Raw genomic sequence first — 25,609 nt, forward strand, 5'->3', positions numbered from 1 at the left:
GTCAAATGTAACCTTTGGTGATCTTACATTGTCTGGGGAAAAACAACCTTGGGGTATTATGAACCCCTTTAATGTCTATAGCTATGGATTCTTTTCCGGTTTTTTTTGTGCTACAAAATTGTTCTTTTTTAAATATTACAACACACATATATTGTGTTGTGAGTGTTTCATTTAGTTTTATATATTTGCATGATTAGTAGACTTGTGCATTCGTCTTCGGGCGAACATGAAAACGAGCACGAAGAGGCCGTTTTTTTGTTCGTTCCGAAGGAACGTAGAACAGAATACAGTGCCGGCAAACCGTAGGCGAAGACGAAGACTCACAATCACGAAGATTCGAAGATTCTTCGTGATCGTCTTCGTTTTTGCCGCGCAACCGCCAAAATTTCAAACAGGAGTGAGCTGATCCTCGTCTGTCCAATCAGCTCACTCTTGTGACGTAACGCTAAGGGTCTCGTCCAATGCCTGTGCTGCTGTTTTTTTAATTCTGAAGGCGCCTTTATAAGACCAGAGCTTGCCTGAGAGATCCATTCATTTTTCGCTGTGACTGCTTTGGCAACACTGCTGTGCTGCATCCGAGCGTTACAGAGAGAGATTGTTCTGTTCTGTGTGAGACTGGTAAGCCTTAGCCTGCCATTTCTCACTGTGTACTTCATCCTCACTTCAGTGCTACTTAATTAATATATTTAATAATAATAATTTGATTAATTTAATTTTTTTAAAATTAATTTGTCATCAACTTTAGTGTAAGTGCTGTTGAGTTGACAGTGCACCCAGTGCCTCAGTGGCACTGGGGTGCCCTTGCCCTGGGCTGGCACTAGTGCCTATTGCCTGTCCTGCTTAAATAAATTAAATAGAATTTATAAATTACAATTTAATAGAATCTATAATTTAATAGTTCATTATAATATTATATATATATATATATATTTGTCAGTCATATATATATATATATACTATAGTATACTAGTGTAGAGTGTACTGTAGACATTCATCTACTAGTGTCTAATTTAAAATCAGTAATATTAATTAATATAATTAATAATTGAATTCATTATAAAATTATATATATATTTGTCAGTTATAGTTAGTAATAGTATACTAGTGTAGAGTGTACTGTAGACATTCAGAACATCTACTAGTGTCTAATCTAAAATCAGTAATATCAATAATTCTCTAATTCTTTCTTATCTTAATAGTTAATTAAATTAGCTATAAATAAAAGTAATAATATTAATTAATTACTACTAGCGTATAGTTCAGCTAATCTTATTAGTACTGGTGCTGCAGCTCTATAGTTTGTGCTTTGTTTTAGCAACAGTAAGAGACCAAGTCAATTTTTCTTAATTAATCTTTCATTTTATTTCATTTGTTTTGCTCACCTCAGTCCATCAGTGAAGTGAACTTGTTGGGCTAGTGAGTGCAGCCGCATAAGTGCTGTGTTTTTTTTTGATCAGCAAGCAGTGACGTTAACTGTTTTGCAAAGATTTTCTCATTTATTTTACATTTTATTTCAATTTTATTAAAAGTACCCTTAGTGTTTTGCTCACCTCAGTCCATCAGTGAAGTGAACTTGTTGGGCTAGTGAGTGCAGCAAGCAGTGAAGATAACTGTTTTGCTGTGACATTTTATTTTATTTCTAATTCTTTTCAAGAAAAATTGACTGTGACGAGCTGTACTAAGCAAAGCTTCAAGCTACTAGCTGTAGTACTAAAATAATTCTAATCTTCTTTAATCTTAATCTATAATATATTATAAATAATAATATTCTAATTCATAATCTATAATATAAGTAATTCTAATTCTAAATTCTAATTCATAATCTATATTCTTCTATCTATAATACATAATATATAAGTAAATTAGTTCTAATCTATTAATATTATATAACTTAATATTAATTAATAAATCATATACTGAATCTGATTTAACCTCACTTTAGCTTAGTGGGTTTGAGAGCGTCTGCCTAGAGGTAGACTTATAGTAAGGAAATATAGCTTTAGGCTAGCATAGTGGTAGGCTAAGCTCTTAGGCCCGTGTAAATTCAAATTAAAAATAAAATACTGCTAGTTATTAAATAGTTAATCTTGAGTTAATAATTTCAATAACTTTAGGATTTTGGCAGATTGCACACAGCACAGTGCAGTAGTGCATAGTTTTACTTTTTAAGCAGTAGCACTGAAGAGAACTTCCTCTAATTTTTTTGTCTTTAATTCGTTTTTCCTTTTTTTTATTTTTATTTTTTTATTTTTTTTTTTATAGTTTTTTAAACACTACACTACACTACACTACACTACACTACACACACAACACAAAATTTGAAATGGATCCTCCTTTTGGGACTAAGGAGGGACAAGCTCCATCTACCACCACCACCACCACCACCAGCACCACCACCAGCACCACCACCAGCTCTAAGATGCAGCCTTTGCGTCAGTCTAGTCGGCCAAGTAGGCCAAGCTCTCGCTTATCATTTGGGGAAGCATTGCTTGAAGGATCATCAAGTAAAGGAAAGGCACCAAAAGCAGGCAGTAGTAGTGCGGCTAGGCCCACAAGCTCTATGGTTTTTTACGGAAAGCCTAAAGCACCATAAGCACGTTCAAAGTTAAAGGGTAGCACAAGTAGTACCAGCCCAGTGACTAAAAAGAAGTGCCTTTTGCCCCAAGCAGCATCTTCCCCATCCACCAGCAGCATGCAAGGTACCAAGCAGAGCCAAATTAGCAGCAAGACTCAGAGGGGTCCCAAACCAAAGCGATCTCATTCCTTTGTAGGGAAAACCACCACCACCACCACCCCCGCCTCTACCACCACTAGTGCTGCGCCTACTGTTCCCACTGGTACCGCCACGCCATGTCCTCCTAGTACCTCTAGCAAGCCACCAAGTCCTTACAAAATTTTTGTAAAGACAGTTAGAGAGAGGGCTACACATAGTGGAACTCCACCTAGCGAGGTAGCAGAGGAGCCTGAGACTGAGAGGCCAAGTGCAGAGTCTATTCTTCCTGCTCGCACTACTACTAGTCACGAGTCTCACGACGATATCAGTCTTAGCTCCAGCCTAGCAGGAATTCCATTCGATCTGGCTAATGAAGAGCTAGACTATGAGCCAGAGGAAGTAGAGGAGATGAGTGGTCAGGAATCAGATTCCTCAGGGAGCAGTGTCCAAATGACTAGTGCACAATTTTCCCCTGAGCCTCCACCTTCTCCGCTACGATCATCACCATCACCACCACCAGCAGCAGCAGCAAAACCTAGCAAATCTAAAGCAATTAGCAGTCCCACTATGGCCAGTACTGTTACCACCAGTCCCACCACCACTAGTTCTGCCTCTGTTCATCCACCCCGAGCAGTAAGAGCAGCACCCAAGGCACACTCCAAGGCTATGCGCGCCCCAATTTGGGAGCACTTTGAAAATGTTGAAGAAGGGCGCTATGGAAAGTGCAAACATTGTGGGAAGCTAATAAGCAGAGGGAAAGTGTCTGGCCATTTTACCAGTGCTAGCATGAAGCATCACCTCAGCACTCAACACAACGCTGTGCTATTGGGGAAAGATGCAGAGGTAAAACTTAGTGCAGGCAGCATAGCTGGTGGCCGTGGAAAAACCCCAACAGCTTCTTCTTCTGAGCCAATAGCAGCAGCAGCAGCAGCAACTAGTGCTGGCAGCCAGAGACCAAGGCAGGTTGGAGCACTGCATGCCCAGCCCACCCTGGAAGAATTTGGGGCATTCCACTCCAAGAGAACGATGCCCAAACAGCAGGCCAATAAAGTAACGCGACTTATTGGTCAGTTCATTGCTGTTGGAGGGGCATCCTTCTCCATGATTGAAGGGGAGCCTTTCAAACAATTGATGGCGGCTGTGGCTCCACAATACACAGTTCCGTCACGTTCCACTTTCAGCAGGAACATTGTCCCCTCGCTGTATCGGTCCTGTGTTGCAGCAGTGAAAGAGGAGCTTTCCAAGGCTGCTGGTCAGTGTGTTCATTTCACTACAGATTTGTGGAGTGCACCTAGCGCCCAGCATGCCTTTCTTTCTTTGACAGCACACTGGTGGCAGCCCGGTGTGTCTAAGGAAGTTGCTGCAGCAGGCTACCGATCATTCCTTCTCCATGCAGAAGTGATGGATGAAAAGCACACTTCCCAAAATATTCTGCATGCGATTAGGAAAATGTTTAGCCTTTGGGTGGGAGCAGAGGCGGGCACCAATGTTGAAGTTGGTTTTGTGGTAACTGACGGAGGTGCCAATATGGTGAAAGCGCTGCGAGATGGTCATATTGTTGGTGTGCGCTGTGCAGCCCACATCATCCATCTTGTAGTGAAGGCAGCAATGTCAGAAGGAACTAATGTGGCAGCAGTAGTTCTGTCCCGCTGCAGAAAGATCGCTGGGCACTTTCACCATAGTGTTAAGGCTAGCCAACTTTTGAGGGAAGAGCAAGAGAGGTCAGGTCTTCCCGTACACTGCCTACGTCAGGATGTCAGTACACGGTGGAACTCCACGTTAGACATGCTAGAGAGGATTTTGGAGCAGCAGAGGGCAATCCATAATCTTGCCTCAGAGCACAATATTGGGATTACCTCTCCATTGAATAGGGAGGATTGGACAGTGATCGCCCAGCTAGTGGCAGTCCTTAAACCATTCAGGGATGCCACAGAAAATTTAAGCTCAAACACTGCCAGTCTGGCCCAGGTAATCCCAGTGTTCTCCCATCTAGGCAGCAAGATGGATGTGTTCCTTGGAAACCGTGAGGCTGTTCAAGGTGGCACTCTACATCCTGACGTAGCAGCCATAGTCAGGAAGCTGAAGGATCTGCTAAAAGTACACCTTCGCAAGCGAATGGAAGAGAGTCCCGAAATGATGCTAGCGTGCCTTTGTGATCCAAGAATTAAGGGAAAGCTAGCTTTGAAATTCAATGTTCTCAGTAGCTACCGGGAGCAATTGGTCAACAAGGTGCGTGACTGGCAGCGTAAAATGGGAATGCTGTCCGAGGAGGGTGAGGTGCAGGAGGAGGAAGAGATGATGTGGTCTGCTACCCCTAGCAGCAGCATCAGCAGCAGTGCCACAAGCAGCACAACACAGCTGAGTGGAGCAGCTGCGTTTTGGGAAGAGGCACTTGGCAGTATAGTTGGACCATCTGACAGAGCTAGCAGCAGAAAGGAGAGTAGTGCTGCTGAAATGGTCAAACTTTACCTCTGTGAAGTTCCTTCTGCTCCTAATGTTGATCCTCTTAGCTACTGGGATGAAAAGAAGAGTGTGTGGCCTGCACTCTCATGGGTTGCGCAGCAGCTTCTATCATGTCCGCCAACCACTGTTCAAAGTGAGCGCGTGTTTTCTATGACTGGAAACATACTGAGTCCACAGCGCTCACGCATGGCACCTCATCTGATGGAGCAGATTGCCTTTCTTAAATTCAATCTGCCCAAATTGGGTTACCCAGCTCTTAGCTTGGAAAGTTAAATTTTTTCTCTCTAATGTTTAAGGTAGTTTCTCCCCCTGGTTGCACTTGCTGCGGTGTGGCAATGCCTGCTACCTCCGCTGGTGTAGCCAATTTACGCTAGGGCCTAGTGTCTGAGCTCTGTAAGTCCGCTCCCAAACGCCTAGGACTGACAGTCTTTGGATGCTTTGCCCTGGGGTGAAACAGGTGAGTGGGTCGTCAATTGCCCACTCATTCACCTTTTTCCGTTTCCAACGCTGCTGCTGGTGGTGGTGCCAGTATCTTTTGCCAGTTCGCTTCCTGGCTGAAATCATGCCTCAGATGTCCCTAATGGAAAGGGTAGTTTCTCCCCCCTGGTTGCACTTGCTGCGGTGTGGCAACGCCTGCTACCTCCGCCGGTGTAGCTAGCTTATGCTAGGGCCTTGTGTCTGAGTTCTGTAGGTCTGCTCCCAAACGCCAAGGACTGACAGTGCTTGGATGCTTTGCCCTGGGGTGAAACAGGTGAGCGGGTCGTCAATTGCCCACTCATTCGCCTTTCCCAATTCTGCTGCTGCTGGTGGTGGTGCCAGTGTCTCTCTTCAATGCCAGTTCGCTTCCTGGCTAGTGTCATGCCTCGAATGTCCCTGATGGTAAGGGTAGTTTCTCCCCCCTGGTTGCACTTGTTGCGGTGTGGCAACGCCTGCTACCTCCGCCGGTGTAGCCAGCTTACGCTAGGGCCTTGTGTCTGAGTTCTGGAAGTCCGCTCCCAAACGCCAAGGACTGACAGTTTTTGGATGCTTTGCCCTGGGGTGAAACAGGTGAGCGGGTCGTCAATTGCCCACTCATTCGCCTTTTCCAATGCTGCTGCTGCTGCTGCTGGTGGTGGTGCCAGTGTCTCTTCTCTGCCAGTTCGCTTCCTGGCTAGTGTCATGCCTCAAATGTCCCTTATGGTAAGGGCAGTTTCTCCCCCCTGGTTGCACTTGCTGCAGTGTGGCAACGCCTGCTACCTCCGCCAATGTAACCAGCTTACGCTAGGGCCTTGTGTCTGAGCTCTGGAAGTCCGCTCCCAAACGCCAAGGACTGACAGTGTTTGGATGCTTTGCTCTGGGGTGAAACAGGTGAGTGGGTCGCCAATTGCCCACTCATTCGCCTTTCCCAATTCTGCTGCTGCTGCTGCTGGTGGTGGTGCCAGTGTCTCTTCGATGCCAGTTCGCTTCCTGGCTAGTGTCATGAATCAAATGTCCCTAATGGTAAGGGCAGTTTCTCCCCCCTGGCTGCCTCTGTCTGCGGTGTGGCAACGCCTGCTACCTCCGCCGGAGTGGCCAGCTTACGCTAGGGCCTTGTGTCTGAGCTCTGGAAGTCTGCTGCCAAACGTTTAAGACTGACAGTGTTTGGGTGCTTTGCCCTGGGGTGAAACAGGTGAGTGGGTCGCCAATTGCCCACTCATTCGCCTTTCCCATTTTTCAATGCTGCTGCTGGTGGTGGTGGTGGTGCCAGCATCTCTTCTCTGCCAGTTCGCTTCCTGGCTAGAGTCATGCCCAAAATGTCCCTAGTGGTAAGGGCAGTTTCTCCCCTCTGGCTGCGTCTGTTTGCGGTGTGGCAACGCCTGCTACCTCCGCCGGAGTGGCCAGCTTACGCTAGGGCCTTGTGTCTGAGCTCTGGAAGTCTGCTGCCAAACGTCTAAGACTGACAGTGTTTGGGTGCTTTGCCCTGGGGTGAAACAGGTGAGTGGGTCGCCAATTGCCCACTCATTCGCCTTTTCAATGCTGCTGCTGGTGGTGGTGCCAGCATCTCTTCTCTGCCAGTTCGCTTCCTGGCTAGAGTCATGCCCAAAATGTCCCTAATGGTAAGGGCAGTTTCTCCCCCCTGGCTGCCTCTGTTTGCGGTGTGGCAACGCCTGCTACCTCCGCCGGAGTGGCCAGCTTACGCTAGGGCCTTGTGTCTGAGCTCTGGAAGTCTGCTGCCAAACGTCTAAGACTGACAGTGTTTGGGTGCTTTGCCCTGGGGTGAAACAGGTGAGTGGGTCGCCAATTGCCCACTCATTCGCCTTTTCAATGCTGCTGCTGGTGGTGGTGCCAGCATCTCTTCTCTGCCAGTTCGCTTCCTGGCTAGTGTCATGCCTCAAATGTCCCTAATTGTAAGGGCAGTTTCTCCCCCCTGGCTGCCTCTGTCTGCGGTGTGGCAACGCCTGCTACCTCCGCCGGAGTGGCCAGCTTACGCTAGGGCCTTGTGTCTGAGCTCTGGAAGTCTGCTGCCAAACGTCTAAGACTGACAGTGTTTGGGTGCTTTGCACTGGGGTGAAACAGGTGAGCGGGTCGCCAATTGCCCTCTCATTCGCCTTTCCAATTTTTCAATGCTGCTGGTGGTGGTGGTGGTGGTGGTGCCAGCATCTCTTCTCTGCCAGTTCGCTTCCTGGCTAGAGTCATGCCCAAAATGTCCCTAATTGTAAGGGCAGTTTCTCCCCCCTGGCTGCCTCTGTCTGCGGTGTGGCAACGCCTGCTACCTCCGCCGGAGTGGCCAGCTTACGCTAGGGCCTTGTGTCTGAGCTCTGGAAGTCTGCTGCCAAACGTCTAAGACTGACAGTGTTTGGGTGCTTTGCCCTGGGGTGAAACAGGCGAGTGGGTCGCCAATTGCCCACTCATTCGCCTTTTCAATGCTGCTGCTGGTGGTGGTGCCAGCATCTCTTCTCTGCCAGTTCGCTTCCTGGCTAGAGTCATGCCCAAAATGTCCCTAATGGTAAGGGCAGTTTCTCCCCCCTGGCTGCCTCTGTTTGCGGTGTGGCAACGCCTGCTACCTCCGCCGGAGTGGCCAGCTTACGCTAGGGCCTTGTGTCTGAGCTCTGGAAGTCTGCTGCCAAACGTCTAAGACTGACAGTGTTTGGGTGCTTTGCCCTGGGGTGAAACAGGTGAGTGGGTCGCCAATTGCCCACTCATTTGCCTTTCCCATTTCCTTTTCCATTTCATTATTTTCCTTCTGATACACAACCAACCAAACATAACACACACAATAACACATATAACACATATAACACACAGTGACATCACACATAACACACATACACACACACTTACAATGCACAAAACACAAGGACCTTTTCCTTGTTATTTGCCCTGGCCTTCACTCACTAATAGCATTACATTAACACTATAACTCACACTTCACCCTATAACATTTTTCCATCCACATACCTGCCAACAGACCCAACTTTTTCAGGGACAGTCCTGCTTTTTTCCAGTCCTGTCCCATCTAATTTAGCTAAACTAGGTATGCAAAATGCAAATACACATAGGTAGTTATAGCTCGGTAGGTAACGCTACTATAAACATTTAATAAATATAATCAAGTACTAAATAATAAATCTAACTTTAAAATACATTTAAATAAACCCCTATTTTTTTTTTTTTTAAAAACATTAAAATTAAATTATTATTATTTAGACATAATCCATCTTTAACCAAACCAGTGCACTGCTACTAATCTTAAACATAACCGTACATTAACCCTAAGCTATTTTTTAGTTCTTGTCCAACATTTTTCCATCAGCATACCTGCCAACACACCCAAGATTTTGGTGGACAGTCCTGCTATTTTCCAGTCCTGTCCAATAAGTAAGTTGGGTTGTTGCAAAGTATGCCATTGTAAATAGGTAGCAAATGTTAGGCATGTAAAGTGGTCCAAAATCAATTTAAAAATGTAAAATATTCCCTATTCTTTTATTAAACATCTATGGACAGTACACCTCGGTATGTGTGTGCAACTCTATTGGTCGTTTCGGCAGGGGGCTCGCCTGCCATCAACGAATGAAGTGCATTCTGCAGTTCTGCAATTCACTCGTTGATGCCAGACCAGCCCCCTGCCGAAACGACCAATAGAGCTGCACACACGTACCTTCACGGCAGCTGCTGCTGCTGTGATGTGTTATTAACCCCGTATTAACCCCTGCTAGGCAACCAGGAGGAAAACGAAGATTAAACGAGCACGAAGAATGTCCGCGAATATTCGCCCGAAGAGAAGACAGGAACGGGCGAATATTCGCGGAATACGAAGATTTTTTTTTCCCCGAAGACGAGCACGAAGACGAACACGAAGAGCCCCCTGGTGCCCAAGTCTAATGATTAGTCTAAACCTTTCCGTGAATTCTGCGTTTCTTACATAATAACACAAGCATCAAATTAAACCCATGCCTTTCGTATTCCATCGCAGTTAAGTTTCTGAAAGCTAATAACCTTCCAAACCACTATGGCCTTATTTTACTTTTTTCAATGCCAAAACAATTTGGTTACCAAGCTGTTTGGTGTCAATGCCTAGATCTGCTAAAATTACAAATCATGTGTCATTACTCTGCATGCTCATTTGCATTGACATGTATCATTCCATCATTTGGAGTCAGTACATCAAAGCTGTCTCATCCAACTCTTATGTGTGAACTGAGGGTAAATGTACTTTCCAGGAAGCATTGGATAGAAATGAACATTATTTTGGTTTGCATATCCATATTTTCATTTAAAATGGTTATGAGCATGGGACATTTTACCGTTGGACAAAAAGTATAAAAACACAAACACACACACACACACACATATATATATATATATATATATATATATATATATATATATATATATATATATATATATATATATTTCATAAACTAACACATTAGTTTTATGCCAAAGTGAATAGTGTTTTTTTATGCATAAAGCATCAAGGTAAGACTGAGTACCAATATTGAAAATGTAGCTCAAGTGCCAGAGCAGTATGCAATACAGTGTAAAAGCAAATTGTCTTGTACACACCTATTTACTATAAATTAATAAGATTAGTGTGTTTTCTTTTGAATAAAATAAATGAAAACATTTCTTTATAACTATTGTTTTCAACTCTTTTCTATTCATCATTTAACTGTGTGAATATTTTTTTGTACCAGTTACAAATATAGTTTAGGCAACACTTTCTCTTTATGTATTTGATATTATAAACATTTGGTCTGTGGTTCTAAGTGGAATGTTATGTATACTACTGTATATGTTACTATTAAATGCAAAAAAGAAGATCTCTGAATGCTGTTATTTGGCCATGTTTTTTGTCATGGGACATGAATGACAATGATCCACATTAAAATATAATTTATTTCTACTGAAATTAAATATTTGCCTTTGAAATATAGATGTTGTCTATTGACAGTATTATTAAGTACCTACAACTCATGTACCTCTGTAATCACAATAGCTTTGTAAAATACTGTATATATGGTTTAAAAATTTGTATTCCCATTGTTTGCTTTCTTAAACAGAAAACTGCTCATGTAACTATTATGAGAACTTAGTACACACATGGAATTTTCATTCTTATTAACAATTAATGGCAAAAAATCCCAGAAACACTACTAAAAATCTCAAGTAGAATTTGTCTTCTCTCCTTTTTTGTAGCCAGAGCTACCTACAAGCTGCTAGTGAAATGGCTGCTGGACACATCTTGGACCCATCAGGGAAATACAATTCTCCAAAGTTCCGCTCTCGTAATCAGAGCTACATGAGAGCAGTCAGCACATTGAGCCAAGCCAGCTGCGTCAGTCAGGTTAGAACAAAGAACACTTGATGAATGAGCACAATGAAATAGAACCAAAACACTTCCCACGTTCTAGAACAGTTCTGAAAGTCTTCAGGCCTTTTTGGGGGAAACTTCATGCCATAATACCAAAATGGATATTGGTGTACTACAAAAAAATAGATTGTGATACCTGTTACTGGACTAATATTAATAGAATAAGATGTAGGAGATATGACCTCTGTGGTCTTGAAAGTTTATATAATTATGCACAGATTATAAATTAGGCATCATACTCTATGGACGATGGTGCACTAAAGGGTATTACAAACAACTTTATATCTATAGAAACCAATACAGAAACTACTCACTCTGCTTTTTTATAGTGTGTGGTGATTATACAGCAAAGCCAATGAAAGCTAAGACTTAACGTTTAAAGGGACTCTTACTAAACATTTTTTTATTTATTTGGGATAAATAAATCCGTACCAAAACATTTTTAGAAGACATTTCATTAATTACATCTATGTATGTGTATCATCTGTACAGTACTATATGTTTTGATATAAAGCTCCAAAAAAAATCCACAGACTGATATCCTGCTTTTGTTAAGTTAAGATACCCTTTTAATTGCATAATGCATACACCATGTTTGATATGAAACAAACAAAAAAAATTAATCAATGCATTTGATATATATACACACATACATCGGAGAATTATAAACTTCTGCAAATTTGTGGCACTGTAAAAAATACCCCATAATATGTTTCTTTATTTTTCATTTTTATTAACAATTCCATATAAAAACACCATGAGTAATTTAACTGCCAATATAGTGGAATATCTGTGATTTTCCAATATTAATTATTTTTGCTGACTTCTACAGCTGTTATTCTCTCTCATCATTATACATACTATATTATAATTACATAGGATATGTATTTACAAGACATATGCTATCTACACATTTGTTGTTTAATATATTGTTTCCATATTATTCCTTTTTTTTTGGCGTGATTAGGATAATTTATATAGAAAATATTGACAGTAGGTTTCATTTATTACAAACTTTTTTTTTCTAAAAAAAAATGTATATAATCAGTAATCGATGTATGTTTGATTTTTGCCTATAACACTTTCCCAAAATTTTCCTTCCTTTAAAAGTAATATTATTGGCATGAAAAAACACTTGCTTAACCTTTGCAAAAGCTACTTTGTTTTAACTTAAGTAAAGCTCCTCTAACTGGTCATTTTGAATAGGATGTTCTTGACCTCTCAATACATTTATTCTTTCAATGGTTACTGCATGTCTTTTGGGTATGTATATTAGCCAATATTAATTGAGTTGTACATATTGTTAAGATTGTTAAGAACTGTCAGTCATTTCCTGTGGATTTATGTATGTTTTTTCCTGTGAAAAAAATCATATACTAACCCGATGAATCTCCATACGTTGAAAAGACGGTTCCAAGAAAAACACGTAAAAAAAATAACAATACATTTAAAAAAAAAAATATATATATATATATATATATATATATATATATATATATATATATATGAGTTAGGATGAAGGCATCCAAATACTTTGGAACCTAGCCAATAGCAGCATAAATAGTAAATTCAGAACCAGCCACTTGCAGGAGCTCTACTTGAAATGCCTAACTGGAAACATGACTTTCTGTTTACCAGGATATCTGATATATTTGCGGTTTTAGTCATCTGCATTCATGTAGAAAATTTGACCATATACCAAATAAAAAAATGTAAACCACCGATCTGCTATTTTCTTCAGTTTTACATAACATTCTTTTTTTTTTTTTACAATTTTTTTTTTGTTTTAACGTTGCTGGATGGAGCTACTGAAAGGAATCTGCAGGGCACCTGGAAATTCCATAATGGGATTGTATTTGGTAATTCCATTGAGATCTCAGAGAAATCTAACAAAAGAATGTTTTTTCTTCTTTTTTCTTTTTTGCAGGATTTCCTCATTGAAAGTCTGCAAGAATGCTTTACCTCAAAGGATTATCCTGAGATCAAGGTGGCAGTACCCTGTATATTCCCATGCTAGGAGAAGTCTTTACTAAACTGTCATAAAAAATATATATACACATAGCATCATCCCTATTCATGATTCACAGCTGAGATTGACTTACATCACAGCTGCCCAAAACATGTGTAGTTCATTGCATCCTCCCCACAGCAATAACTACGTAAAACCATTCAAAAGCATACTGAAATTTCAGAAATCTTCCACTGGTGCAAATAAAATCTCTTAGTTCTGAATTTCTGAGTGTTAATGTACGTATAACCATTAATAATTTAAATGCCAGGGTTGCCTACCACCACATGACAATGTGTTTAAAAACCCTCTGGCATTTAAAGGGTTTGTGTAAGCCTTTTATTGCTTAAATATAGCACTGACATATATTTGGTAGGGCCAGTTATTTGTATTTGCTGAATTCCACCTATGAATTTGGCAACATCAACTGTTAAACAATAGTTCTGTTTGACATTCCTGATTTATTTTCATCGCCATGCATATGCTGAATGTAAAGTTATAGTTATCTTTAGGCCTGGGTGCAAGCCAAATAAAATGGCACAGTAATATCACCACCTAAATTACATATGATATTTAAAGTACATTTTTTAAGATATGACAATGCAGGCTGAGTAAAATAGAGTCCAGTTGCCACAGAATACTGGTTTTAATTTAATAATTTTATGTAGCATATAATTTTATGATATTGTCAGGCACCACCAGGATTCAAACCTGCAACCCTGTGGATTCTGGGTTTATCACCTATCCACTACTCCACCAGGTGAATCTTGGACTGCAGTGTCCTTCTACCTCTCCTTGGACCATGCTGTTCCCTAATGCTCTTGAAACACCTGCCCCTCGTTTGGTCAATTAAGGCTTAATATAAACCAGGCATCAGCTTAGCCTCATTGCTAGAGCATTGTGTTCCTGGCCCTGTATACTGAGCTACTGCTTTGCTGCATTTGATCTGTCTCCTGTGTATGACTCTTGGCTACGTCAACGATCCAGTTTTGTGTACCAGACCCCGGCGTGTTCCAGACGTACCTACCTGTCCAGCTGCTTCCAAGCCTTGTGTCCTGCCTGAGGGCTTCCTAGCCATCTGCCCTGCCAGTGGGCTTCCTAGCCGTCTGCCCTGCCAGTGGGCTTCCTAGCCGTCTGCCCTGCCAGTGGGCTTCCTAGCCGTCTGCCCTGCCAGTGGGCTTCCTAGCCGTCTGCCCTGCCAGTGGGCTTCCTAGCCGTCTGCCCTGCCCGTGGGCTTCCAGTTTCCTGCCTGTTTTTCTCCTGCTCTCTCTGAACACCTAAAGATGGCGCCTAATAGAAAATCTAAAGCTAAAGTAGCGCACAGCCCTGAACTGGACACATCAGCCGGCCTACATCCATGTTCTGAACCTGCCCCTGCATTGAGACTCCTACCTGATCCGGCACCGAGTGCCCTGACAGAATGCTCTAGCCATACTATGGAGTCCGCAGGGGTGCTATCAGCTTTAACCCAGTTAACCGAACAGATCATGCTAATGGCAAACTGCATAAAGGAGCAACACAATTTTTTTGTATTGATTTTCAAGGACTTCCAACTCCTAAAATCCATGATTACGTCCACAGTAAAACCTAGCCAAGACAAGCTTCCTAGATCTGCTTCCACCCCTGAATTGAGGTACGTGGCACAACCTTCTGCACCTGCTTTTGAAAAAACCACCCACGGCCCTGGACTATTCACTGAACAAATGCTAGCCCAGCAAAAGAACTTTAAATTACTCCTAAATGAGTTAAAAACGTTGAAGACTATGTTATTGCCTGTTTTGTGTCCCACACAGCAGCCTACACACAGGGTGGCCTCAGCTCCAGAGGGTTGTACCACTATTAAGGCCACTAAGCCCTCTGTGGTGGCAACCATGAACTCTAAGCTACAAGTTTGTCCCGTGCCCGCTTTGGCATCCGTCTCTACAAGGACCCGTATTTCCTGGCCCAGAGCACCCCTGTCTGTTGACGAGTGGACCCGAAGACGGGAGCAAAACCTTTGTTTCTGTTGTGGGGAGCAGAATCATTATATTAGCTTTTGTCCTATTCGGCCCCCAAGAGCTCAGCCTAACCCTGAATGGAGGAATACATCTCCACAGGAATCGGATCCACGGAGAACACTCTTAGTCCCCAACCAGAAGGACTCCTCAGGTACCTGCATTACCAAGCTGCCTTCAAGTATGGACTGTGTCCATTCATCCTCTGTTCATCAGGACCTTGGGTCCTATACATCCCCAGTAGAGGATGCACCCTGTGTCAAGCATGGTCTACTAACTGGTACCGTTCTGACTTCGCCTCTACAACATGGTGTCCTCACTGCAACCCACAGTAAACCCAGCACAGCTATACAGCAAAATCCATCCACTCCTGTGACCTCAGCTTACGCAGAACCTCTTCAATTATCACCTGATCTCATGGTGGCCTCCAATGGGACCATCATACGGAGGAAAGACCAGGCTATTTTTGAGCAGGCCCTTTGTGCCCAGACACAAGGCCACAAAAAGAAACCACTCTGAAACAAGAGGCTGTCCAGAGGCCAGCCTTTAAGGGAGGGGTTATGTCAGGCACCACCAGGATTCAAACCTGCAACCCTGTGGATTCTGGGTTTATCACCTATCCACTACTCCACCAGGTGAATCTTGGACTGCAGTGTCCTTCTACCTCTCCTTGGACCATGCTGTTCCCTAATGCTCTTGAAACACCTGCCCCTCGTTTGGTCAATTAAGGCTTAATATAAACCAGGCATCAGCTTAGCCTCATTGCTAGAGCATTGTGTTCCTGGCCCTGTATACTGAGCTACTGCTTTGCTGCATTTGATCTGTCTCCTGTGTATGACTCTTGGCTACGTCAACGATCCAGTTTTGTGTACCAGACCCCGGCGTGTTCCAGACGTACCTACCTGTCCAGCTGCTTCCAAGCCTTGTGTCCTGCCTGAGGGCTTCCTAGCCATCTGCCCTGCCAGTGGGCTTCCTAGCCGTCTGCCCTGCCAGTGGGCTTCCTAGCCGTCTGCCCTGCCAGTGGGCTTCCTAGCCGTCTGCCCTGCCAGTGGGCTTCCTAGCCGTCTGCCCTGCCAGTGGGCTTCCTAGCCGTCTGCCCTGCCAGTGGGCTTCCTAGCCGTCTGCCCTGCCATTGGGCTTCCTAGCCGTCTGCCCTGCCCGTGGGCTTCCAGTTTCCTGCCTGTTTTTCTCCTGCTCTCTCTGAACACCTAAAGATGGCGCCTAATAGAAAATCTAAAGCTAAAGTAGCGCACAGCCCTGAACTGGACACATCAGCCGGCCTACATCCATGTTCTGAACCTGCCCCTGCATTGAGACTCCTACCTGATCCGGCACCGAGTGCCCTGACAGATATAGATTTTACTGCAGAAAAGTAGTCATTGCCACTTATTACAATGAACTTGTTACACATAACTTTTACATATTGCTGACAAGCCCAGATAAAATGCTGCCCTGCAGTATGGGGGATATATAGACCCATGGAAGGGAATCAACTAGTCAGATATACATCCCCATACTGCAGGGCAGTATTTTATCTGGGCCAGGGGCATCAATACACAGGGGGTGCAGCTGGGGCCATTGCATAAATCAATACTAAAGAGAGGGCAGACTGGGGGCATAAATACACATAGTGCCTGGTTTGTGTGTCTGGGTGTCGGTGTGGCAGAGCCTGTCCTGGTGTGTATGTCTGTGTGTCGGCAGAGCATGTCCTGGTGTGGGCGTTGGTGTGGCAGAGTCTGTCCCGGTGTATGTGTGTTTGGGTGTCGGTGTGGCAGAGCCTATCCTGGTGTGTGTCTGGGTGTCGGGGTGGCAGAGCCTGTCCTGGTGTGTGTGTGTGTGTGTTTGGGTGTCGGTGTGGCAGAGCCCGTCCTGGTGTGTGTATTTGGTCATCTGTTTCCTGGCACTTTGCTTAAAGTAGGAATAAATTAAACTATTTAATTTTTACTTATCGAGAGATTTGTAATCGCCTCAGAGGACAAAACTTTTTAGGCCCAGAAATCAGTGAGAGGAAAAGTAAAGGTTTTGTGTTTTACTCTATTTCAATCTGCATATTTTATTGAAAAGGATTAGTGGCACTAAATTGTGGCTTCAGGCTTCCCATGTATGATGACTTTTTTAAGTGTATTGATGTACTCCCAATCCCTTCACATAAGATTCTATCCTATATTATCTGCTGAGCACTGATGTCATCTTTATCCAGTACACTTAGATGCCGAGGAGTTTAGATTCTGTCTATTTTAATCCTCAGCACCGTGTCCATGATACTCTCAATCCGCCCAAACGTTTCTAAGAATATTCATACAATCACTTCATAAACACATATCAAATACACTGCATATATAGTTTGAAGAAAAGATTTTTATAAAATAGTTTTACCCTTTGCCAATTTTCATTAACTTTCATTTTACAAATCTGGCCACCTTATATTGGAGTGCATTTTACATTTTACTATGTGAATTCTAGCATGCATTCTTAGTTATTGTAGTTAGCAAATTAGACTTATCTCAATTAAGTCTATACTGGACTGATTGTAGCTAAACCAAGAAGCACTACATACATTCCATGTGTTTCCGTTTTTAAATTATTTTTGTTTAGGGATACTAGATGTGGATGAGCTGGCCAGTGGTGCATAAAGCTAGCCTGAGCCAGACCTTAAGCATGGTTATATACGCATGGAAAGACCTGAGCTAAACTCACCCTTGTCACGGAGGGGCTTGAGCAAGTCCTCTATTTTAAATGAGATTTGAACTTTGGACTATAACCCTCACTTAAATGCAGTTTCACAGCCAGCATAGAAGAGTGACATAGCCAAATACCTGGATATTGAGAATTAGTATAGGGCTTGTAAAGTACTGGGAAAGAAAGAACTGAAGGTCAAGGTAATTTCTATAATTGTGTTGGCTATTGGGAGGGAGGGGCATTTGTGAAGTAAATGGTGTACTGTAAGGCATGATAGAGACTGACTTGATTGTGTCTGCTGCATTTATAAAACTGTAGTTTAATTGGAGAAAAATAATTTGATTGAAAGTTACAAGCTGAAAGGAAGGAAGATAAAATTAAATGAAATTAAAATTAAATACTCATCTACAGACACCAGACAAGCCAGAAGGCTGGTTTTTTCCTTAGAACTCTCATGGTGCTGCCACAACCACAAGGGATTCTGGGTAGGCCTCTGCAAAACGTGATCATTGTTGATTTTAACTTCAAGAAACTGATGTTAAAAGTTGTGATGATTTACATAGAAGCTATCAACTTTTCAATTTCCTTAATTACCACAGTGAACGAAGTTCACGCTCTACTGTCTTCCTCACACCTCACTACATGCCCTCTCGACCCCATCCCCTACCTAATTCCATCACTCTCCTCTAGCCTTACTCTTGCCCTCACTTACATTTTCAACTCCTCACTCTCTACTGGCATGTTCCCATCCCCATTCAAACATGCACAGGTCATTCCCATGCTCAAGAAACCCCGCCTTGAAACTCCCTGCTCGACCCCCTGCAATCTGGTTTCTGCCCACAGCACTCGACTGAAACTGCTCTCACCAAGGTCACAAATGAACTTCTGCTAGAAACAATGACCACTACTCTATCCTAATCTTACTTGACCTCCCTGCTGCTTTCGACACAGTCGACCAACCCCTCCTCCTACAGACTCTCAGCTCTTTTGGTCTCCGTAAAACTGCTCTCTCCTGGATTAACTTGTATCTTTCCAACGGATCCTTCGCTGCGTCTTTTGCTGGCGACTCCTCCTTTTGGATGCCTCTGTCTGTTGGAGTATCTCAGGGTTCTGTCCTGGGTCCTCTACTATTCTCCATCTATACTTCCTCACTTGGAAAACTTATCGACAGCTTTGGCTTCAAATACCACCTGAATACAGACGACACACAAATCAATCTCTCCACCCCCAATCTCATTGCATCTGTCCTCTCTCAGATCAGCAGCTGCCTATATGGCATCTCTTCCTGGATGACCTCTCACCACCTCAAGATAAATATGTCTAAGACTTAGCTCCTTCTTATCCCTCCCTCTAACTCTAGTCCCCTTTCTGACCTTTCTATCACTGTCGACGGTACCACTATCTCTCCTTCACCATAAGTCCGCTGCCTCGGAGTGACCCTAGACTCAAACCTATCTTTTATCACTCACGTCAAATCACTCTCTAAATCCTGCCAAAACCAACTATGCAACATTTCCAAAATTCGTCCATTCCTGACTGCCTGCACTGCAAAACAACTAATCCATTCCCTCGTAATCTCCTGTCTAGACTACTGCAGCAATCTACTTACCGGCCTCCCTCTCTCCCGGCTATCCCCCCTCCAGTCTGTCCTCAATGCCTCTGCCAGACTAATCTATCTCACCCGACACTCCGCATCTGCCGCAACTCTCTGCGAGTCCCTCCAGTGGCTTCCCATCCATAGCAGAATTAAATTCAAAATACTTACTCTATCCTACAAAGCTGTCACTAACGCTAGTCCCCTCTACCTATCCTCCCTCATCAGCAAATATACTCAAGCCACCCTCTAAAATCCAACAGTGACCTGCTCCTTGCATCTTCACTTATCACCTCCTCCTACGCCCGCCTACAAGACTTCTCTCGCGCAGTATCAACCCTCTGGAACTCACTTCCCCATGCTGTCCGACTCTCACCAACTCTATCCTCCTTCAAATGCTCCCTAAAAACTTTTCTCTTCAGGGAAGCCTACCACTGACATAAACATCAACCCTTATCTCGACCTAAATTAACATCATTCACTACCACGCAGTCCTCACCTCCTGTTTCTCACCCCTTATCCACCTAGATTGTAAGTTCCTGCGGGAACAGGGCCCTTCATTCCCCTTGTATCTGTATGTCAATTGCCGTATTGTACCTGTTGTTATCTGTTATCTGTCGGTATAATAATAATAACTAATAATAGTTGTGTCAATTGTGACCAATCAGTTTATTATTTTACTTCTATTGATTTGTTAGTTATTTTTTATGGAAGCTGATTTGTTCTGGTAGCTTCAAGAGAAGCGGTAAAAGGAATGTGGTAACAAAAGGCCAGGCAAGGGATTATGCAGTAAGAAACAAACTGGAACTCTCTTTAGGTAAATACATAGCTAGCCAATGGTTCTTATATCACCAAACCCTTTTATAAAACTTAAACAACATTGCAAAAATAAAAAACTAAATCTCAATGTTGAAAGATGTTTATTACTCTGAATAGAAGAAATAGCTGTTTCTGACCTTTTTATTTTACATGCAAATTAAAAATAGAAAATAACGTGCATACTATACTCTACAGGTACTAGCTCACACATCCCTGTTTTCTAGACCTTTTCTACAGCTGACTGCATCTTGCATGGAAAAAAATAAATTAGTATTTTCACTACATAACAAACAATATCATGTTGCATTATAATTGGATATGATTGTATTCATGGCTCCTGAATCATGGACACTTCATTAACTAATATATACCACCACCTTTATCAACAGTCATTGATATTACATTTGTAGACAAAAGCAGTTCTTCATATTACTGTATTGTATCACCACATTATACCATAATTTTTAAGTTTTAAAATAGCTTTTTTAAACTATGTTTAAAGATGCTGTTCCAATGCAATTTTTTTTCTTCAGATGAACGAAACAGAAGTAAATGGGCAGTATGAATCAGTGTGTGAGTCAGTGTTTAGCGAAGTTGATTCCCATGCCATGGATGCTTTAGACCTCCAGGGATGCTTTCGCACAAGGAGCCACAGTTACTTGAGAGCTATACAAGCTGGTTATTCCCAGGATGATGATTGTGTTCCAACTATTACATCTTCCAATGTCACCTCAAGTACACGGTCAACAGGTAAAACAATGTATTAGGTCACTGTTAACTAAATGCTTTGTGTTATATTTTTAATGGAATATCAGTATATAAACCTTATAAAAATGGTTCAATAATAAAATATAACAAATAAAAAAAAGGAGAACATTTTTTAAAGCCATACCAAAAGCAACAACTAACCATGTCTAATGGACTTTGTTGTAGAATAATGTCAATATTGGGCCAACATTGCAGCTTTAAAAAGCATTCTGCAGATTTCATGATCTTGTAGACCATAGGAGTTGAATTGTAATTTAATTAAATAAATTGATTAATTTTGGTTGAATCAGGGTACTTCCATTGTAAGCCAGGTAAAAGCCTGTCTATCTTTTCATTTTAAAGATGACTTCTAAGTGTATCAGAATAGTTTTGCTGCAAAGAGTACACTAGTGATTAAACCTAAAACACTCAAACATAATCAATGGATGTAGTTTAAAATCGATTTGTGCAGGCTTTCTAGTAATTCTACAGTTGGCTAATTAATCTTTAGAAAAAGCCATCTTTGTTTAAGAACTGATCAGACATTTAGCAAAAAATGACTGTGTGTATAGAACCATTTAATAAATTAGTAACAGATTGAATGTAATAAATGTGGCAATATTACTCAGGTTGGGTAGGAGCCTCATTGCAGGGGATACCTGGGGTTCTGTCAACACACGGCGATGGCAATGCTATGTATTGTATATTATGGCAGGACAAGTAAATACAGGTTAAACAGTCTCTTAGCAAGAAAACGTACGTATGTGTCACGGCTAGAGGACCAGCAGTGCAGGAACTTGGTATCATCCACCGGTACAGGAGCAGAGCAGTATACTGGTAGCAGCAGGCAAAAGAGTAGTCGTTACACGGAGCCGAAGTCAGGAGAAGGCGAGGACAGGATAATCAAAAACAAGCCGGGTCAAACACAGGAGATAGACAGGAACGTCAAAAACAAGCCAAGGTCAGAAGCCAAAATCACAAGGTATTTAATAAGCACAGCCAACACGCACAAGGCACTATCACAGGTAATGAGCTAATGCAACAGCCAGGTTTAAATAGACATACTAATTGCATTTCCCGCCCAGCATGAAACGGAGGCTTGGAACGCACAATGGTAGTTCCTATAAGAGGCCGCACGGTGGCGCGCGTGTACACAGAACCAGAGTCCAAGCAGTCTGTGGTCAGGAAACCTGCCAGTGGCTACAGGCGTCGAGGGGTTTCAGAAGAACGGTGGTTGGGACAGGCAGAAGGTAAGTACCCCGCAGTTACAGTATGGCAGGAATCCCTCTGAAGGGGCGCACGGCAGGAATCCTACTTGGCAGGGAGCTCACTTGACAGGGCACAAGGCAGGAAGCCCACTGGACTGGGCTGAAGGCAGGAAGCCCACTGGACAGGGCTGAAGGCAGGAAGCCCACTGGACAGGGCTGAAGGCAGGAAGCCCACTTTGAAGGGCACAAAGCAGGAAGCCCACTGGACTGGGCTGAAGGCAGGAAGCCCACTGGACAGGGCTGAAGGCAGGAAGCCCACTGGACAGGGCTGAAGGCAGGAAGCCCACTGGACAGGGCTGAAGGCAGGAAGCCCACTGGACAGGGCTGAAGGCAGGAAGCCCACTGGACAGGGCTGAAGGCAGGAAGCCCACTTTGAAGGGCACAAAGCAGGAAGCCCACTGGACTGGGCTGAAGGCAGGAAGCCCACTGGACAGGGCTGAAGGCAGGAAGCCCACTGGACAGGGCTGAAGGCAGGAAGCCCACTGGACAGGGCTGAAGGCAGGAAGCCCACTGGACAGGGCTGAAGGCAGGAAGCCCACTGGACAGGGCTGAAGGCAGGAAGCCCACTTTGAAGGGCACAAGGTAGGAAGCCCACTGGACTGGGCTGAAGGCAGGAAGCCCACTGGACAGGGCTGAAGGCAGGAAGCCCACTGGACAGGGCTGAAGGCAGGAAGCCCACTGGACAGGGCTGAAGGCAGGAAGCCCACTGGACAGGGCTGAAGGCAGGAAGCCCACTGGACAGGGCTGAAGGCAGGAAGCCAACTGGACAAGGCTGAAGGCAGGAAGCCCACTTTGAAGGGCACAAAGCAGGAAGCCCACTGGACTGGGCTGAAGGCAGGAAGCCCACTGGACAGGGCTGAAGGCAGGAAGCCCACTGGACAGGGCTGAAGGCAGGAAGCCCACTGGACAGGGCTGAAGGCAGGAAGCCCACTGGACAGGGCTGAAGGCAGGAAGCCCACTGGACAGGGCTGAAGGCAGGAAGCCAACTGGACAAGGCTGAAGGCAGGAAGCCCACTTTGAAGGGCACAAGGTAGGAAGCCCACTTGGAAGGACACACGGTAGGAAGCCCACTGGCAGGGCTGAAGGCAGGAACAATACACGATCAGGTACACAGGAAGCCAGGAACAAGTCAGGATCAGGTACAGAGCCAGAGCAAAACGGTCCTATAACTTCAATGCAAAGGCCCTGACTGAAGGGCAGAGCAGGATAAAATAGGCAGGCTCAGTCCAGGAAACAAGACTAGGGGCTGCCACAGATATGACACTAAGAAAATAAATACAGAGTCCTGGCTGACAAATAAAAATACAGAAAACTAATGAATATACCACAGATTAATTACCACAACAATGGGTTATCTGACTAAATCAATTCATGATGTTGTTCCTTTCAGTACTTTCAAAATGCTGATTCTGAATCACCCTTGCTCTTTTTGTCTAGTATTTGATCTTAATGCCAATCCATATTCTGCCATTTTTAATCTTAACTTAGTTGTCTAAATTATTGTTCAGGTACACAAAGGCAAGAGTATATTTTCAATGTATATTTTGCCAAAAAAAAAATATTGCAGACATTATATATTATTATTCTCAGATTTAGCACCAAAAGTAAAAAAAAAGAAAACTCTGCTGTAGAAAGCGCCACTTATAATTGCCTTGAGTTTGTTTCATAAACTCACTAACATTAAGAACTCCTTCCTTTCCTAATGGAATTCCTGTAGAATATTTACTCTGTAACAAACTTTGAATTTGTGTAAGGCTTAAAGGGATTTATGTATCATGTTGAAGTAGTGCTATAACACAAACCTATAACCTTCCTAATATTGGGTTTGTTGAAAGAAAGTAATTTTTAAATATATGTATAGCTCCCTGAAATGAAATCTTAGCATACTATACTTTCTTATACTTTTGTGTTAATTTGCTTAGAAACTGAACTACACTGTTTGCCTTCATTTAACATTGACATTCCGTCTAATTACACAACTGTCATTTTTATGTCAAGGTCCCTAATGAATTGCAAATTTCTAAATGATTAATCACAAATACGAATCATACGCATTAAACTAATTAATCTGTACAACAAAAAAAAGATGTGCATGTTCATTAATTACATTTAAGGAGGTTTTGTATTCATAGATTATGGATCTTCTATTTCATTTGTATTAGCATCATTACATATCAAATTATTTTAATCTAAAATAGGAAATTGTAAGCATATTCTATTTTATTAGAATTCTATATAGTAAAACATGAAGCATAACTTAACTTGGAATATAATGTCATATATTCTTTGAGCTTTTCCCGTTATTATTGAGTCTGGTGATGGACCAGGGAAGGGCTGTTACTATTCAGACTGGTGGTCAAGTCCACAAAGTGGAACATTTAGAAGCCAATATGGTCAGCAGGCATTATCTAGGACCTGTCTTACAAATACTCCTCTAAAGGGGGCCTAGTAGAAAGCACAGACAGGGAGCATAAAATTAAGTATCAAAAATTGGGACACATGACCATTACACCAATGGGGACTTTTATATTGCATTCTAAAAACATAGCCATTAAGATGTAGTTGGCCCCCCTTTGCAACAATAACTAATTGGTGAGGTCAGGCACTGATGTTGGACAAGAAGCTTGGCTCACTATGTCCATTACAGTCCATCCCAAAAGTGTTTGATGGGGTTTATGGTCAGGGCTTTGTGCGGGCAGTCAAGTTCTTCCACACGAAACTCATCCAACCATGTCTTTATGGACTCTGCTTTGTGCACTAGGGCACCATCATGCTGGAATAGAAAAGGGCCTTCCCTAAACTTTCCCCTAAAAAAGCTGTAAGCATAACATTGTCCAAAATGTCTTGGGATGCTGAAGGTGACAGTTTGGGAAGCTTCTTTTCTATTCCAGCATGACTGTACCCCAGTGCACAAAGCAAGCACATAAAGACATGGTTGAATGAGTTTTGTGTGTTAGAACTTGACAGGCCCACACAGAGCCCTGACTTCAACTCCATGGAACACTTTCCAGATGAACTGGAATGGAGATTGCGAGCCACGTCTTCTCGTCCCAACATAAGTGGAAAGTCTTCCCAGAAGAGTGGAAGCTGTTATAGCTGCAAAGGGGGACCGACTACATATTAATGTCTATGTATTTAGAATGCAATGTCATAAGAGTCCCTGTTGGTGTAATGGTCAGGTGTCCCAATACCTTTGTGTGTGTGTGTGTGTGTGTGTGGAGAGAGGTGGAGAGAGAGAGGTGGAGAGAGAGGTGGAGAGAGAGAGAGACTTCTGTAAGTTTCAATAATATTCACACTTTTCTCTGTCTATCACTTCTCTTCCTCTTCTCTCTTCCCTTTCTCGCTTTCACTTCTCTTTCCGTCTCCCTTCCTCCCCTGCTTCTTTCAGTCTTCCTCTCCTATTTCTCTCACCACTTCTACTTCCCCTATTTCCCCTCCTTCCCATTTCCCTTCTTCTCTCTCCCTATTTTATTCCTCTCTCCTTCGCTTAA

At 43.1% G+C, this 25,609-nt stretch overlaps 1 protein-coding gene across 1 annotated transcript in view; it reads left to right on the forward strand.

Moving 5' to 3' along the window:
* LOC149302318 (disks large-associated protein 2-like) overlaps positions 1-25,609 on the forward strand; it is a 137,810-nt gene that overhangs the window by 80,561 nt on the left and 31,640 nt on the right. Inside the window, exons 4-5 of the mRNA XM_089482462.1 lie at positions 10,835-10,982; positions 20,637-20,853. Coding sequence (XP_089338588.1) covers positions 10,835-10,982; positions 20,637-20,853 — 365 coding nt within the window. The remainder of the gene's footprint in view (positions 1-10,834; positions 10,983-20,636; positions 20,854-25,609) is intronic.

Source organism: Sceloporus occidentalis, unplaced genomic scaffold, assembly GCF_023333645.1.
Source record: "Sceloporus occidentalis isolate IW3139 unplaced genomic scaffold, rSceOcc1.0.p SCAF_19, whole genome shotgun sequence".
In the NCBI taxonomy this organism is placed as follows: Eukaryota; Metazoa; Chordata; class Lepidosauria; order Squamata; family Phrynosomatidae; genus Sceloporus; species Sceloporus occidentalis.